General features: G+C 41.2%; 1 protein-coding gene across 4 annotated transcripts; it reads right to left on the bottom strand.

Annotated features, from left to right (window-relative positions):
• Positions 1–314: 314 nt before the first annotated feature.
• On the bottom strand, positions 315–18,502 carry LOC111237795 (zinc finger protein GLIS3-like). Of its 4 annotated transcripts, none has more exons than XM_022767027.1 (12): positions 18,310–18,502; positions 17,343–17,823; positions 16,588–16,762; positions 15,357–16,500; positions 10,413–10,574; positions 10,170–10,280; positions 8,904–8,930; positions 7,839–7,980; positions 7,605–7,677; positions 2,805–2,962; positions 2,070–2,243; positions 315–1,919 (listed from the first exon to the last, which is right to left on the bottom strand). In XM_022767027.1, the coding sequence occupies exons 2-12, from the start codon at positions 17,779–17,781 to the stop codon at positions 1,780–1,782; spliced, it is 2,745 nt and encodes a 914-aa protein (XP_022622748.1). In that variant the 5' UTR covers positions 17,782–17,823; positions 18,310–18,502; the 3' UTR covers positions 315–1,779. The 4 variants fall into 4 exon arrangements, with proteins under 4 accessions (XP_022622748.1, XP_022622747.1, XP_022622749.1 ...); XM_022767026.1 differs by having other exon boundaries at positions 16,588–16,765; XM_022767028.1 differs by lacking the exon at positions 8,904–8,930 and having other exon boundaries at positions 16,588–16,765.
• Positions 18,503–18,727: the final 225 nt, after the last annotated feature.

The raw sequence follows: 18,727 nt of genomic DNA on the forward strand, positions 1-18,727 counted from the left end.
ATAAAAAATAAACTGCTGCAAAGACTGGTGCCTGCTGGACCTTTCATACTGTTCAGGTACACAGCAGCATAGTTGCTAGTTATGTATGTGATTTATGTTAGCTTATTGCCTCCAGCACTTTGGTCTGTTTAGTTATTTGTATTGTTACCGCAAAGTAGTTACTCTGCTGTTCATTTTTAACTTTGTCTTGCTTTGTTTAATGCAAAAAGAGGTAGAGATACAGACTCTATAGAGAGATACCAACTTGAACAATTAAATATTTTTTATTTTTTCTTGAGAAAATGTTCTTTCTAGTGTTAAAAACTGCTGTTTTTTTAAGTGTCAACTAAAACATTTTTAGAGATCCGCTATCCACTTAATATCTCGTTTCTTCCATTTTTATGTGGTGTTGTCTTGGCTCTCAATGTGTAAAGGCAAGTGCAAGTTTTCTTTATCAATTGCAGGGTGTTTTGGGGTATTGAAATCGTAACCTTGACAATGATCTGCGTGATGTGTGATCTGTGTCAAAATTAAATGTTTTAAATGTACTGATCCAAAAGAGAGTTTGGTGCATCTTCATATTACTGAGAGACACAAGGTATGACAGATGACAAACAAGGCTACCATTGTTTTACTTCTTATTCCTGATCCATTCCAAATATATTCAAAGGGTAAGGCACGATAGCAGCGTTTTAGCATAATTTAGTCCATTTACTACAAAACACAAACACTTCACATTGCTGCTGCTGATTTTTCAAAACATGCTTCTGAGTTCTGAATAGTGTTTTTATCCTAATGGTCATTTCACAACACTAAAAATTTGAAGAGACTTAAAAATTGCTTTCGTGTTGGATTCATGGTGGTCATTATGTCTGCTTTTTTTTTTTTATTGGTGGTTGTGTTATGATTGCGTAGTAATGCAGCTGAAAGTACAAATTGGATGGAACTGCATTAAAATGCAACAAATAAAGAAAAGCAAAAATAAAAGCAGCTATAATATAGCTATAGTTTCCCTTTTCTTAAGCACGTTTTGCTGTCTACATAAGGTCATTTTCATACCATATGGAAATAACTGAAATAAATGGCTGCAGGAAAATCGGTACAAAAATGTAGAGCACTATGCTGCTTTTAGAAAGGATCACACATCTGTAATGTGAAGTGTAAGTAGTTTGCAGTAAATCAACTAAAACATGCAAAATCACTGGTATGGTTATCAACAGAAATCCACCTCATGATCTAGGCACAGGAGCACTCAGCACATTACTATATATCAAACAACAAGTTATATCTATGTCTCGCTTTACTTTGAAATGGTAAGGCTGTCTTGTTACTATAGTTACAAAGCCATGGTTCTAAGAAAAACCTTAATAAGTGATCCCTTGAATACTTTGCTGTGATTGCAGTGTTGAATATTGTGCAAAATGCCACCAGAAACTACTTGAAGTACTTACTACATGCGATACACAAGCTGTATAAAACTGAGGAAGTAAACATTAAAATCCTGTAGGCTCAGTCATTAAAATACATTGATTATGGAGGCAGAAGCCAGAGTGTGGAGTCACATAGTACATTTACAGAGATTTAGTCAAAGAGAGAGAGAGAGAGAGAGAGAGAGAGAGAGAGAGGAAAAAAAAACTTGCATTGTGAATGTAAGTGTCAATTCCTTCAGCGCTATCTAACCCAGGGACCAGCAGTTTTTATTATCAAATATTCTTTTATTTCCCTAAATGAAGCTGCCAACCAGGTTGCAGTGACACAAAATAGTGCAAAGGAGAAAAAAAACCCCACAATTGAGTGATGTTATCCTTCTGTATAGATGCAGGAGACCTGGCTTGTGCTTGTGCAGTGGTCCACCACAGTGAAGAAATCTCCTCCATGTAAATCTTGATGAGGAGCCACATTGTGTGCTTGGCTGTGGACATTAAACCCTGCAGATGCACCTGCACACACACACACACACACACACACACACACACACACACAGAAGAACACAGGTGTATGTATGCACAGCGAGAGTTGTTAAATCCAGTGGCAATAAAGTGTTCATCCTTGAGCTATTTGTTTACTGTATTTGACTGTATTTTCATTACCTGTAATGCAGGAAAGAGCTGTTTGTGAGGTGGCCACCCCATTGGGATTATTGACTGCTGGAGCGAGGCTGTCACCAAAGGCATCAACTTGCATCAGGTGACTCGCACTGGTCTGTGCTGTGATCCCACCATATTGTGGAGGAGAATATAGTATCTTCATCGACCCGGAGAGCTCTACAAAAGAAATGAGAAAACCTCTCTTATCCTTATTGTAAAGAGCGATTCAATTAAAGTCTATAACATTACACCTTAAATTATACATTCCATTATAAAAGCAGCATCACACCTCATAAATGAAACAAATCGTGTTTCATTTCAGTCTTTTCAAACCCTGTCTTTATCTCAGCAGTTAAAACTGAACTGTGTATTTCTGAACACCTTGTCAACATCACTGTGGCTGTCAAGTCTGGGGGGAGGTGAAGGGGTGATATCTATTTAAAGGTACATAGAGTGTAGGAGCTGCCTGATTCTGTCTAACTAGAAAATCAGCAGCCACCTGCTACACATCATAAAGATATACTGCACGATTAATGTGCATGTGAGAAAATCTGTTCAAACAGATTGTCAAACCGCCCACACATTTGCTAATAAGCTCAGATGTGAAACTTGCACTGTAAACCATTTTCAGTTACCCCCCCCCCCCCCCCCCCCCCCTCCAGCACAATTGTATTTACATCGGCAGAGCGAGTATTTTGACAAAGCTTGGAAATACACTGATAAAAAACATCTGAGTACCTGGATTGTGATCTGCTAGTTCAGGCGGCTGGCTGGGCTGCTTCAGATCTCGGTTGTTCTGCAGGGATGTCCCATTGGGAGGATGAGGGAGGCAGGTGGAAGAGCAAGGCCCACACGAGTCCCCAGGGAAGAGCTGGTGAGGGGAAGGATCAACAAACCTGAAATATTTCAGACCGAATTAAATACTCTGCTTGTGGAAATAAGAAAAAGAACAATATATGTTTTTATAATTAAAAAAAACCCAACAACTATTACTTATTTGTATTCTATGGAACATATACAAACATCCTAAAATGACTTCAAAAACAACAGCCTTGCATAGGTTTGATGATGATTCAGTTTTATGGTACTTTTGAGGCTGGATTGCATTAACATGTAAGGTGTACCTAATATTTTAAATATTAAAAGATTTCTAAAAATGAAAATTATTACTTAGGCTACTGAATTAAATCAGTAAGACTTGTTTGTTGCAAGCTTCAAAGAGGCAGGATTTGTGCAGGGCCATAGTGAAATGTAACACATTCTACAGGAGTCGCTTTTATTGTGTCCATCATCTTTGAACATGATCCAATGTATAATATTTTGGTTTGTACACAGTGTGCACAGTTTATATATACCTGTATATATAATGACATCATTAAAGGTGATCATTCTAAACCACTTACTGTAGATGTCAAAGGCATCAGATCAGAAACATCTAAGATCACAAACTGAATCCATCCTTTAACCACAGTTAAATTCACTGTAAAACCTATGCAGTTTTACCAAAAACTGTATTTGTCCAGTTCCACATTTGCTACAGCTTCACACAGGGACACAATGACTAGTTAGGGTGCAAATAAATCATCAAAAGTGTTTGAAAATTAATTTAAGTAGCAAGAGAGACACTCTTTAAATGTTACAATCTGCAGTCACACATTATGGCCTGTGCAACAATAGCATTTTCCAGCACAATAGAGGAAGTCTCCCTGCAATGTTTTCCTTCATCACTCTTTTACATAAATAATAGATTAATACTGTATTTAGTGTAATTACTCAATAAAGCAAAGCAGTCTGAACATATTGAATTGAACATAGTTTTTCTCTTAGTTTTCCTGTAATATTTTAAACCACTAAACCATTATAATCACTATAACATCCTTGTCACTCATTGCTATAAAAAAAACAAAACAACGAAGGACATTACTTTCAGAGTCATGTAACTCATTGTTAGACACAGAGGATTAAACTAGTAAATGTAAATATTGTTCAGTGGCCATGGCAGCTGACACCCCTGCTGTTAGGTTTGGCCAAGTAAGACATTTGCATATCTACTTGCCAATAACAAGAATATTAAAGGAGCCAAAGTTTGCTGTCAGTATACTGAAGGACTCAATGGGAACCCAAAGGAATTCCAGAAAAGTGTACAGAAAATGGCAACAAGGATTTTACAATTGATTTAACATCTAAAAAAAGTAATTACACCGTCTCTCTTCTCCCACTGGACCTTAAATGGTATTTTTTAGATTTTATGATTCACTTATTGAATTCCTTAGCCGCTCTTGTCGGTGGCTATAGCATCCATTTATACCAGCGGTCAAGACCAATGAGGCAAGGCAAGGTCTGCTTTCACAGCCCAATTGTCTACCAAGAATCCTGCAGTGAATGCTTTGGCCTACCGCTGATATGAGAACAATCACAGCCAGTGAGGAGCCATGAGCATCTGGCTGCTCAGAATGACAGAAATCCTTTATCACATGCTTTGAAGTGTATAGATGAAGGGATGTTTTCCTATGGGCTGACTAACGAAATGTGTTGCTGGCCATCCCCAACCTCTCACACTTCTTCCCAGCCATAGCAGCCACACACACACACACACACACACACACACACACACACACACACACACACACACACACACACACACACACACACACACACACATCACAAAAAACAAAAATCCAACCCTTTAGACTTTTTTTTCTTTAAAAAACAGGGTACAAAATAGAGCTTCCTTTTAAACTGAGTATTCTAATTATGAGCTTATAGCTTTGAAACCATGGCAACCAATGCTTAAGTTGATTGTTTCAGAAATAGGGAGAAAAAAGATTTGTGAAGAATTTAAATCCATCATGGTTGAAGTCCTAACTGTGAACAGGAATATGAAATGAAAAGAAAGTAATAGTTGGTACCAACAGATCAGAATGGATGAAGGGATGAACACCATTCTTCCAAAAAACATTCCCTTGTTTGGTGTTTTGATGATGATGGTAGAGAGCACTGTCTAACATGTCGGCCCAAAATCTCCCATAGGTGTTCAATTGGATTGAGATCTGGTCAGTGCAAAGGCCATGGCATATGATTCACATCATTTCATACTCATCAAACCATTCAGTGACCCCTCGTTGACAGAAATGTTTCATCATAGAATGAAGGTGATCAGACTCAGTACAAATTTGTATTGATTTTCAGTGACCCTTCCCTCTAAGGGAACAAGTGGATCCAAACCTTGTCGGCAAAATGCCCTCCACAACATAACAGAACTTCCAGATCTCCTCACTGTAGGGGTCAAGCAGTCAGGCCTGTATTGATTAGAAAAAAAGGATGTTCTTGCTTGTTGATGGAGATGTATAAAATCTAAAAAAAAATCTAAATTATTAGAGACAATAAAATCATTACATAAAAAGGATGTACCAATACCATAATGTACTGGGTTGTAGCTAGGAGGTGGAGATAGAAGAGGTCGAAGAGGGACTTGAATTAAATCAGATTGGCAGCAGGAGGGTGTGATACTGAGTGTGCAGTGGACCTGTGGTGGGAGATGATGGTGGGGTATGACAGAAGGTGAGTTGGTTAATTGACTGTTTTGGGAGGATGACCGGTAAAGGTGATAATGGTGAATGCGACCTGTAGGGGGCACAGGTGGGGGGAACAGTGCTTTGAGATATCGGTATAGTAAGTGAGGTAGTCACCGGGAAGGGGGTGTGTGAAGTAAACAATCAGTCACGTGGGGCAGATTGGAGGTGCGTGCTGAATATTAGCTGCTAACATTTGGCTACCAAGCCGGTTGGGCTGAACTCTGTCGGGCCTAAAGATGGATGAACGATTTCAAGAACATTTTAAAATTGTCATTGAAACCAATGTTGTGGATTCTGCAAGTGAACTGGAGCCAGGTGTTGAGTAGTCTGCTAAAACGCCCAACCCCAGGGACCAGCGTTGGGAGGGGGCCGCTGACAAAAACCGACTTCCCACAGTTTAAAAAGTCAACAAAGGTCGTTAAAATCCTTTAGGTCAGCTCAGATTGCTGCCGGGCCGTGTCATTACATCCTACTTGGACTATCACCCGGTTTATGGAGGATTGGAGTGAGCTCAGCTGACCAGGGATCTTGTCCAGGATGACTAGGACTGTGGCTCCAAGGAAACAGCGAGTGGTTTCATTAAAAAAGCAGGTATTCCTAATCATGGAATCACCCATCTATATTAGTGTGGTTGGGGAGAAGAGTGGACGAGGAGGTGATGGTTGAGGATTCACCTGTAAGGCAAGTGCACGAGCCTCTCTGTGTGTCCTGGTAGGCAAGTGCTATGGCAGGGAAGCAGACCTGGTTAGAGGGATTCCCTGTCAGCTCAAGGCCTAGGAGATTACCGGAACACGGCCTCCTGCAGGATCCTACGCCGGGAGGATGAGGTCGAAGGGCGCCGTCAGATGGATGCACCAGACTGTCGTCGGACGGGGCCGCGTAGCGGTTAGAGAGGCACAGGCGAAGAGAAGAGGCAGCCACGGAATACCACGTCGGCCCAGAGCGATTGCTGGTTATATCTATCTGACAGGAGGAGGGTTCCCATACAACCGTGTCCTGGAGGGCTGCGCTGAGCGAGGTCAACTCCTTGGACTGCCCACATGCCACATCCATGAAGCTTGACAATAATGAATCCTTCGCTTGCAGTTCGTTGGAGAGCCGTCAGATATCCTCCTCAAGGTCAGCAACCTTTTTGTTTGATTTTCTCAGCAGTGCACCATCATCAGGGGCCATGGTAGGCATAATTGCTTTGGTTAGCTTAGTCATCTAGGCTAGTTAGATCTTTAAAGTTCTACAAAGTAGCCTATTATAAAAATATGTGGCATAAAACAGTATAAAATCGGTTTTATGACAGTGTTTCTGGCAGAGAGTGACAGCGACATCGTTGACAACGCGGGCATGCAACATCTCCGTAGACCAGGGCCTCTGGTTTTTGCACCACTAAACTCTCAAATGTGCATTCGCTGCAACTCCACTACAATATTCCTCTCTATGTAACTGTCGACCAACTGACTTTCTCCTCCATCACTTGAGGAAGCAGAAGATGTTGCTCTTCTGTTTCCTTACATATCACACTAATGCACAAGCATCACCCTTATTAAATGTGCGCTGTCGACCACAATTTCCAAACCTATTTACTGAGGTCTTTTCCATCTAAATACAAATGTCACTTAAGTCACTGTTCCTAGTGAAACACGAGCTAGTTGAGCAGTAGTGACTAAAGCTCCTGCCATCCACGCCCCTGACAATCAACCCTCTTTCAAAGTCACTTAGATCTTTTCCGCTTGCCTTTTTGATACAAAATCAGAATCAACTCGGCCTGCTCAGCATTTTTACATCTGCCACAGAGCATGATTGGGTGTTGATAGCCTACTTGTGCCATGCAGCAGTGCACCTGTGTGCAAGCATCTGCGTTGGTTATGTTTCTCCACTAATTTATTCAGGTGTTTCCTTTAATTTGTCATCTGCCTGTATATATTACAAACCTCTCAGACTTAATACAATAACACAAAATCCTTAGTACCTGTAATTGTCTTGTAAGGAGCACAACAGAGCCAGGTGAGGATTGCTGGAGGAGTCTTGTCCCTGTGGAGCAGCTGGGGAACAGGGATGACAGACACTTCAGGGCTGTCCACCACAGCCTAAATCTAATGGATAAACCTATTATGTGCAAATGGTTGCAGGGGAATACTGTATGTTTATTTATCCAGTTTTTATATAAAACATATTAATGCAAAGAGCCAGGCCATAGACATACCAGAGTATGACTCATAGGATGCGCCAGGGGATGGGTTCAAGTTGTTGTCTATCCTTGCCAGAGGAGAGAGGCTTGGTTGTAGAGGGTGAATGGTTAAACAGTCTGTCAGCGTGTCCTGGGTCACATCAGCAGTAGATTTCATCTAAAGAAATGATACATGGAACATAAACAGAAACACTGGTGGATAGCATCAACAGTTATAAGATTCTGGCAGAATCTTCTTTGAATCATTGCAATATAATACTAAAATCAATGATAATAATAATAATAATAATAATAATAAAATATTACTTCCTTAAATTACTTATAATGGATATAATAATTTCTAATGAATATAATGCTTATAGTGCACTATATATTTTTGTGATGTAGATGATTTTTGATTAGTCAGATATTACTACAAAAACACCCTTAAAGTATTAAATGCTAACATGAGGGGTTATAAATTCCTATCACTTGTTCTTTAGGCTCTTGTTTAAAGTCTTGTTACTACACTGTCACTTTGCTTTGGAGACAAGACAAGAAAGAGCTATAGCATGCTGACAGAGGGTTGCTGTACAGTATATACTGTAGTGGTGGTCTTAGTAATAAACAAATATAACATGCACTCCATCTTGAGAATTATCAGTGAAATCACAGTCACAATAAACATTGGTTATTTGAGTTTTAGATGACAGAAGTTGTGCATGTGGAGACTTTGTAAAATGTCACTTTTTTTAGTAACTACCCACCTTCGTTGTCTGTATCTATGGTGACTCACCTCTCAGTAAGAGCTAAAGAGCATGAATCTCACACACATGCAAATATAACGCAAATAACTGCAGCACAACAGTGCTATTATGTGAAAATCTGTAACCCAGTGGAAAATAAAGGGAGTGAAAGCAGGACAAAGATATGACAAACATCGTGATTATGTGGATTTTTGTGTGACCCCATTGTTCGAGTGTTAGCATAAGTTTGATTGCAGCTTGGTGTGTGTTTTTATCTGACTGCATGCACAACACAGATGTAAGTTAATGACAGTTAAGATAAATTGGGTTTTATATACATACTGTATATACATACATTTATGTATATACTCGGAACCATCACCTGATTTTGAAAGGACAAAGAAAACATTTCATATTTCAACATACATGTATTTATGACTGCAAATACCTAATAAACCTAGTGGGCACTATTTTTGTGGCAATGCGACAACCAGCGCAAGCGACACTGCAGCAGTTTGGTAATTTCCTGACCTTGAAACTGGCTTTGGGCACCTGAGTGGTATTTTGCTGCCAAGCGCAGAGCGCACGGTGCGCAGGTGGGAAGAGAGGCACAAACAGGTGGAAAGTTCATTCAAATGTGGCAGTGGAAACCAAGTGGTTGTTATTTTGGTGGAAAATGTGTCTTAGACTTTGTGCTGAGCGTAGACGTCTCAGAAGGAGACGCAGGAAGGACGCGATGATGCTTAAAATGTAAATAAACCATTTGCACTAATCGCTCCCCAGCCAGTGAACGTTTATTTTGTTTAAATCAGAACGGTGGGCAAATCAATCTGCATTCATCTTTGAATTAGTATGAGTGATTCTTACAGTCCTCTGTTGTCCACAACAGCTTGATACTGTCTGTGAAAATCTCTTCTTCAGTTCATAAAATTCCTACTGCCATCTGAAGGCAGCAGGACACACATGTTGTTGAACCTGTTCCCTCTGACTTGAGAAGTACCATGTTACAGTGCATTACAAACAGCAATCCACTGTCTTCACCACCTTTTAAATCACATGTAAATGACACCAGGCTGCCACCATACATACCATACCGTACCATACAATACTACACACATGAGACTGGTCTGATATGACATGATATCCTATTGTTTTACTGATAGAACAATCCTATGTGTCATAGCCTCCTTTTCAACTTTCTTTTTAGCAAAAGTGGCATTACATGCTTTATTCTTGAAATGCGTTATGGTGCGATTGCTGATGCGTCACATTTTATGGTAAGATGTTACCAATGTGAGGTGAGATACAGTAGCAATAAACTGATGTGGTCATGTAAAGGGCATTACCAGCATTTATGGTTATTTATCATCATTGCACAAGTTAAATTAAAACCTACATCTGCCTCTAGCTGCAGATTTGTGTTCAGATCAGGCCTTCCGCTTTGCCCAGGGCTCCATGTCTTTTACAATTCTGTTTAATTTATCAGACAACAAATCCATCTGAAAGTGGTGCACTTGATGTAAGTGAAATATATTCTCAAAAACCAAAGTGTTAGTTTACAGTTTTTCCTATTTGAGAACAATCAACTGTGTTACAGCATGGGCTGTGGGCTAGTGCGTACCTTCTTCCGTGACTGTCGCTCTTTAGTAGAGTGGGATTTCACGTGTTTCCTCAAGGAGCTGGGGTCCGTGTAACGCTTTGCACAGCCAGGCACCTGGCACGCGTACGGCTTCTGTTCAACCACAGATATATGAAAACTTGTAGCACACCACATAGAGGCAAAGACACACACACACACACACACACACACACACACTTTGAAATACCATAATTTCATGTGTGTCTGTGCTGCGCTGCCACTCACTGTGTCCAAGTGTGTACGCTGGTGTTTTGCTCTGTCACTTGAGTTGCTGAAGGCCTTGTGGCATCCTGGATGCTGACACAGATAGGGTTTCTCCCCCGTGTGGCTACGCAGGTGGATCTTCAGGTTCTCTAGTCGAGAGAAAGCCTTCTTGCAGCCCTCGAACTGTGACGGTATATAAACACAGTAAAAGTAGATCAAGCAGTATACTGCCATCAGATGGCCACAGAGTAGTAGGCTACATACATTCAAAACAAAACCTACATGTTTTTGGCTGTTGGCTCTATCCAGTGCAATATTCAATATACGCCCTGCGAGCATCTCTAACCTGATGTTGCACACATACTTGCGGAGTACATACTTGGAGCTATGAGCTTGTTAGCTGGAATCACAAAAGACAAAAGGCTGCTGACCTTAGTGCGTGGGAGGGAGTGGAAGAGGAAATATAGAAAACCTTTGAATAGAAAAATTACTGTCATTTAGTCTCAACTGACACTCAAGTGTGCCCTAAATGCACACAGCTAGTTTCATGGTTGACAGGCGAGCAGCTATAGAGCTGAGAGGGGCAGGTGCATCTTTGTTTATTGGCAAGTTTATGTTATATATGAACAACTGGATCTCATGGCTATTATTAGCAGTGGGCAGACTGTATTGTCTTGCTTGTCTTTCTACTTAAGAAGATTTATACTGAGAATTTTCTTCTTGTAATATACATGAATCTTGAGCCCTTCTGATTACAGCCATCAGTAGGTCTAAATGATACTTAACCAAACTTACTGACGCACGGTTTCAAATATATTTACATTTTTTATATCATATCTTCATTGATACATCTCTGATTGTCGAAAGTGTCACCAGCAGGGGTCAGTGTTCATACACACATCCATGTATTGTCATTTTGTGTTTTCAATCCTTTACTTGACTTTACTCTCCCTTTTCCTGCTCACAGGGGGTTTGGAATGTCCTTACTAAACCTTAAGATGAAAACACACAGACCATGTCCAATTTTGTTATTTTTTTCCTCCAAGACTGGATTCCTCACATACTGATACCTCTAGGTCATGACTCCCAAAAGCCAAATTAAAATGTTTCTTCTTTCTTCCCATTAATAATTCACTAATAACATTCCTCTGCATTCCACATAGAAATGCTCGCCACTCTCTGTCATCACAACGCAGCAATTTATTTCCTGTGAACATTCTTAAAAACGAAAAAGAAGCTCTCCATGTTTCTGAAATTGAACGCAAATATATTTTTCATTGTTTTTTTGCTAAACCATATTTGCAGCACAGCCATCGTTACAAGTCAGTGTTATTGCAACCATTTTTTGTATGTTAAATGGATGGTGGTTGCATTCTGGATATTTTATATATGCATAAGGTGTAGGTTGACCAGCACTGAATATGAAGAAAACAGACTAAACTGGAAACCGAACAAAAGTGCAGAGTAGCACAAAATGAGAAATGCTTCTCTTAACCTCTCAACCTTTTCCCACGCATGAGAGTAAATCTTCTCTTGAGCACTCTTTCTGATTCTGTTTTATTGCACTATAGGCTCTTTCATGAGGTGACGCATTAGAGAAGTAGCCCAATCCTAAATATAGTTTAAGCAGAAGAATTAACAACAAACCCCTCAGCTAGAGTAACACAAGAAAAACAGCACAGACGGAGATAAATAGTCTCTCAGAACCAAAGTGGACGGACAAGCGAGAACCAGCATAAAGCTAAAATACTGCCAAGACTGCAGGACTAGCCAGGGGTAGGTAACTGTGTAACACTCTCTCTCTCTCTCTGTCTCTCTCTCTCTCTCTCTCTGTCTCATGTAGCTCTCATAAAGCAGGCAGGGCTTTTTAGTGTGTCACAAGGGACGTCTGGGCTGAAAAGAAAGCAGCATGGCTCCTCAGTGTAGATCAGTGTTACAGCCAGCTTCTGACAGGTCCTGGCAGGTACTCATGCCCTGGCTGAACAATGACAGCTGCAGTCTGTGCCAGCAGCGTCTGTCCAGTGCCCAGTCCTACTCTGAGGTCAATTCAGTCTGGACTCCACTCTTTTCTGTTTCACCAGTGATATTTCTACCCTCTTTGCTCTTTTTGTTTCACCTGTTTCCTTATACGGTGTATTTTTAGCTTTTCTGTCCCTGTTCCTATTGATTTGTAAATTCCCCGGGGTGGGTGTGAAATAATAGTTTTGCAACATTCTAGAGCTACTACTAAAATGTAGGATGAAATGCTCCAGTGTTACCAGAAAGCAAGACAACATTTATCTCTAGGCTAGGATTCAAAATCTTTTTATCATGAGTCTTTTTAAAGTCAAAATAATTGCAGTGGAATAGAATGATTTGTTTTCAAAAGCAGAATACAGGGCCTGTAATGTAAAAATGACTTCCAGTATTGAAGCATCCTGGTGCTAAAACCATGTTAGTTCACTCCAAAACAATTGTGAGGATGACGCTTAAAATGTTGTCAAACCTGAAATCTCATTAGGCCTGTCTTCTGTGACATTGGCAAGCATTGAATTACAAGCTGCTCATATAGGGAAATCTAGTGGACAAGGAGGGAACTAAGGTTTCATTTTCACCCTATGCAATGCATTGATCACACTATTATGAATGCATAATGAAAAAGTAGAAATTTTGGTCAGCGGTGCTAATGACTGATGCTCATTTAATTTCTTAATTAAATATTTTGAATTCAGTAAAAACAACCAAAAATAAAAAGCACAACTTTTCAGTACAACTTAAATTAAATCTCTGCGTTGGAATGGCATGCAAACATGTCAGCCACGCTGTACATACTAATAACTGAAGAAGCCATAACTCCACCACCTGAGTAATGGGATTACCAAAATGGTAGAAGCACAGAAAGATGTTAAAAATTGTAAAATAAAAAAACCCATTATGAACATGCTGACTCACAGCGACTGTGGAAATCTGTTTTGTTTGGGGTTTACGTTCAAGTGATACTTTTAAAACCCCATATGTTTAAATCACAGTGACAGACGCAAATAGACTGGCGAGTCAAGGATATGTTAACAAACCGTTCAATCATCAGTAAACAGGTCGTGAAATGACAGGTACAAGTCTGGGCCTGCCCTATATGTTCACTGTGTAACAAGAGCTACCTCATTGTTCTGTTGCTGGCTCGCACCTCATTTATCATGCATCAGTTTATTCACCGGCCAATCATTTCCTAAGGAAAACTGGGCTCTACATGTTTTATAGTTGCATAGTCTGAAAGGTGGGCTCAGCTTTCTCTAAATATGAATGTACTTTTCATATGCAGCATTTCCTTCATTAAAGCATAAGTTTTCAACCTTTCACTATATGGACAGAATTATGTTCAGGTTTAAGAACATGTTGATGTATAGACAGAAAACGTCTGCACTCTTGACATTATTCTCAGACTCAGGAACAATAAGTCTAGTATCAATTCTGTTTGTGGGAGTGGGTTTTGACCATGATTACTTTCTACATTATTGAATGATTACATGGAACGCAGAACCATCCAACAATTGCAGCCCCATGGCAAGAGAGTGAGCTTCAACTAATAAGTGAGTATTTTGGTACAAAAGGTCGACTGCAGGTATGCATGGCGTTAATAATTGACTTGTTGAAAGCAGCGACATGAAACATGTTTGGCAAGTGGTTTGTCAATTACTCATCTTAGTCTCAAGTCTTTTCCCAGTGGGACTAAAAAGGAGTAAAGAGTTGTGTACAGTCCACTGGCCATACTGTCCAGACGATGATTCAGGTTGTCACTTTTGGCTTTTAGTGAAATATCTCAACAGCTAGTTTTGCTGGCCCCCTCAGGATGAATTGAAGTCACTGTGGTGATCCCCCTGACTGTTCATCTAATGCCACCATTAGGTTAAACTACTGTCCAATACCTTGCTTTATGACCAAATACTTGAGAAACTAATGACAGTCTCTTTAGCCTGTGGTCTAATTTGTGTTTTGGGCTGATTAGCAAATGTTAGCAAGCTAATACTCCAAATTTAGAGGACGAACATGTTAATATTACGCCTGCCATGCATCAGAATGTTAGCATTGTCATTGTAAGTATGGTAGCATGCTAACATAAGCATTTAGCTCAAAGTAACGCGTCATGGCACAGATCCATTAGCATGGCTGTAGACTTTTGTTACTACATTCTAAGATGGGAATCTCTACATTGTGAAATCTTTCACATCACATCCAGAAATAAGACCCAAACTAAAGAGCCATCATTAAGTTGCAGCACGTCTGAAAGAACTAGATTGTCCATCTTGGAGAAACAAAGCCAACAGTTCATCAATAATAAGGCCCATGGATAAATGCCAACTCTTTGGCCACAGACGCAGACCTGTAGAGAGCCAGACTATGGGGCATCACCTTCCCAGAACGACAGCCAAGTTCTTCAGACGGTGGCCTGGCAAACCCCCTGCTCCTAACAGGCCCAGCAGCTACTACAGAGCCATGGTGCCATGCCAGATCTAAAGTGCTAGGCCTCCTTTGTGCTGATTTAATAACTACATAATTGAGTTAACTCCCATGTCAATTATCACAGAGCTCCGCTAATTACCCCATGGCTAAAGTTAAGAGGAGAGAGGGGCCACATTTCTGATCTAAAACCTTGGCCATAAACACAGAGTGCATGAAGGCATTTACCCTTAAAAAGTTTTTTTTTTTTCTTTAACTGCACTTTTCAGCTAGATACTGTGACTTTGAATATAACACAGTGAACTGAACTCAGTAAGCCCCTGACATTCTTCATCCTCCTGCTCTGACTGCATTCACTGAGCCTTCTGACAAATGAGTGAAAAAAATATTCATCTGATTGAGAGGAAGCTTTGCTATCTGTGTATTGTTAAGAGGTGAGAAAGCACATGGAATATTTTTTCTATAATGCAAATAAAATAAAGTATAAAACATTGCATAAATAGAGACACAGCTGTGATTTGCATGGTGTACCGTGCACTTGTTGGGTTTCTCTCCTGAATGGACCCTCATATGGATAAGAAGCTTGTATCGGGCATTGAAGGGCTTGAAGTTGCGTGGGCAGCCCACCCAGTAGCATGTGAAATCCTCAGCCTTCCGCTGGTCCACATGTAGCTTTTCTATGTGCCTTACCAGCTCCTCCTTTTGGTCATAGACTGCACTGCAGTCCAACCACCTGCAGCAGTGGGCACCATAGTCCTCCAGCTCTCCTTCTTCTTCCTCCAACATTGGAACCTGGGGTAAAAAGCTCATCCCATGCCTTGGAGGAGCCATGGGGGCCTGTGTGAGAGGGTCCTGATATGAGGGCTTTATTTTGCAGTGACGCCTGGAGAGGTGAAAGTGCTGGTGGGAGTGGTAGGGCGGTGGAGGCCCCTGCGGAGTAGCAGCTTCATGGACTGTGGTCAGCAGAGCCGGCTCTAACTGTAAAGGTGGCAGCAGGTTGTTGGTGGTTTGACTGCAGCTCTCTGAAGTGTTCTCCAGCGCCCCTCCTTCCTCTGGGAGGCACTGCTGCTCCACAACCATGTTAGCCATCTGGCTCTCCAGACCCCCTCCCTCTTCAAGCATCTGCATACGGCCACACTCCGTCTGTGGGGCCATAGCCTTCGAAGAGCCTGCCATGCTGTAGGGATGGACCTGGGGGATACAGCGGCCTCTCACACCCAGGAAATGACCATAACCCTCAGACTGGACAGGGGATAGTGTGGTGTGGGAGGCTGGAGAGCTGCGCGAACCATTGATGTAAGCCACAAGTGAGGTAGGCGAGGTGCGTATGATGGAGTTGAAATCAGTACCCATGACATCTGACAAAGGCGACATGGAGAGAGCTCTCTTCTTAGCACGAGATGGTCTGGGGCTTCCAGTATCACCTGCAAAGAGGTATGAAGGCAGGGAGGCAGAGGTGCTCGTGCCACCTGATATCGTCGTGCCGGACATGGCCGTGCCTGATGAAATGCTGAGCTGCTCGCCTCCCTCGCTCGCCTGGGTGGAGCACTGAGGTAGTCCCAGTGGAGGAAGCACACGGTAGCCATATGGCCAGTCATGTCTTCCACTAAACATTGACTGTGTTTCAAACAGACTGAGGGTGGTGGATGCCAGGGATTCTCGGGACAGTAAGGACCTGAAACACATTGTTGTTAACCACTTTAGTAACACTCTAAAGGTTTTAGTGAGCTCATCATCACACACTGTTATTGATATTGCCCACCTGGCATCAGTGTGGGGAATCGTTACACTATGTAAATGTGATGGAGGATGAGGCGCTGCAGGCCCTACAGGGTATGGTTGGCCTGTGACAATAGTCATGGGACTACTGATCACCGTCAGGTTTGCAGCAGCGGGCTGGCCGAATACTTCCATGGCGGGCCCAGATGCAGGGCAACCTGCTGGACACAAGCCCAAAATTCAATAAACAGAATGCATGTAGTTTGCAGCAGAGTAACACAGTGTTAACATAATATTACACAACTATGTGCAAAAGGCATTAAACTCAAATTAAAATAAATGCATCAGATTTTTGTGCTTTAATAGAGGTTTACGATAGATTGTGGAATTCCCCTCACCAACCTGAGCAGGCCAGAGACAATTTCTGCTCTGTTAATCACTAATAAGCTTTCCACCTCCTTCCACTTTTCCTCAGTAGAAAATTTAAGGACAAGCTTTATGCTTGGTTAATTATCATTAAATAAGAGAACAAGAGCTGTAGCAAGAAGACAGTGAGTTGTGAACAGCACATTGGGAATGAGAATTCTGACAATAACATGCCTCTTGTCAGGCTTATGATTTTCTGGTATATGTGTCGTGATTTCTGTGATGAAATCTAGACAGTGTGTGTGTTGAGCTTGATGTTACATCTTGAATACTGCAATATTAAAATACTGTCCTGAAAAGTAAAAGTTGGATTTTGCTCACACACCCGTGCTGATTAGATATTTTTCAGCCTTTGATGACTTTTGTTTTTACCTTTGAAGCTGTTGTCAGAGGAGCTGAGTCCTGTCTGAATGGTAGTTGTCACTGTTGTGGTTGGAGGATGATGAGCAGGCACTTGCTGTTGTTGGGGTGCAGTCGGCATGTTTAACTGTTTCCCAGTGGTCAACACCTGCCTGCGGAGGCTCAGGGTTGGCAGAACAACATGGCTTCCGCTCTGTTTCCCAGAGGCTAGGGAGTGAATGGCTCCTTTTTTCACTTTCTCCATTCCTGAGGAAGGACTGAGATTGGACCGTTGGCGAGGGGACAGGGGAATCCTGATGGACTTGGGCTGGTGTCCTCTGATCATGCTCAGTGACGGGGACACATTGCATGGGGACACCAGGAGCTGACAACCTTTTCCACTCATGGCTGAAACCGATTCCTCGGAAGTTCTGTGCTCATGAGGAAGTCGGTTCAAGTAGTTGCAATTCATAAAATTCAGTTTACTCAGGAACTGGTAGTATGCAGCTCATACCTAGGCGATTATTCAAACACAAGAAAACAAACATATACAGTCCACACATAAAGACCGGCTGAATTAAAACAGCAAAGATACTATTAAAACAATAATGCACAAGTGTTTATACTTTGAACCTCAAACATTTGGAGAACCACTCAACCATAAACAACTTTACTGTGCATTGTGTTTAAACAAGATTATTTCAGGCTTACAAATGTACAAATGAATATGAGCCAACATAAAGACTATAAATAGACAAAGAAAATAGATAAATATATTTTATTAAAATGTCATTATGATAACTGAGTTAACATGTTTTGTAATAAACATGATAAGAAAAAACATGAAGGCGACTTCTTAAAACATAATTTCGTACTATTAAATATGTTTTCACTGTTGTTCAAAAAGTTCCTACAAGAGCACTATCTTATAGTCAAAATATATGACCTTTGCAGTCAAGTTTTTCATCTCACTGCTATTGTCGACGGCGCGTTCACTTACCTATTGTTGTAGTCGCAAACACTTCTCCAAAAGTGACATGTCGGGCAGAATGGCTGCTTCACTCCGCCGAGCTGTGAATGCAATTTGGATAACACCGGGAGATCAACTGTCGCGTTTCTCTCAGGGTTTGTGATGGGTGTTCACTGAGCAGAGAAGTCAAGCCTCAGAGGAATCTTTCAGTTTGAACCGCGGCGTCCCCCTCACTACTCTGTTTCCAGGAACTTCTTTTCTTCCCCTGATGTGATTACCCTTTTGCCCTTGACACGGCGTTATGTGGACGACGTCATTTCAAACTGAGTGCACCTTAACAGTAAATAATTAAAGTTTTTTTTTTCTCTTTTTTTAGTTACAGGTTTGTTAGTTACTCCTACTGATGCCTATCATGTGTTTGCACGCGCGCATTAGAGGCAGTTTCAGG

Source organism: Seriola dumerili, unplaced genomic scaffold (assembly GCF_002260705.1).
Source record: "Seriola dumerili isolate Sdu_G_001 unplaced genomic scaffold, Sdu_1.0 BDQW01001092.1, whole genome shotgun sequence".
Classification (NCBI taxonomy): domain Eukaryota; kingdom Metazoa; phylum Chordata; class Actinopteri; order Carangiformes; family Carangidae; genus Seriola; species Seriola dumerili.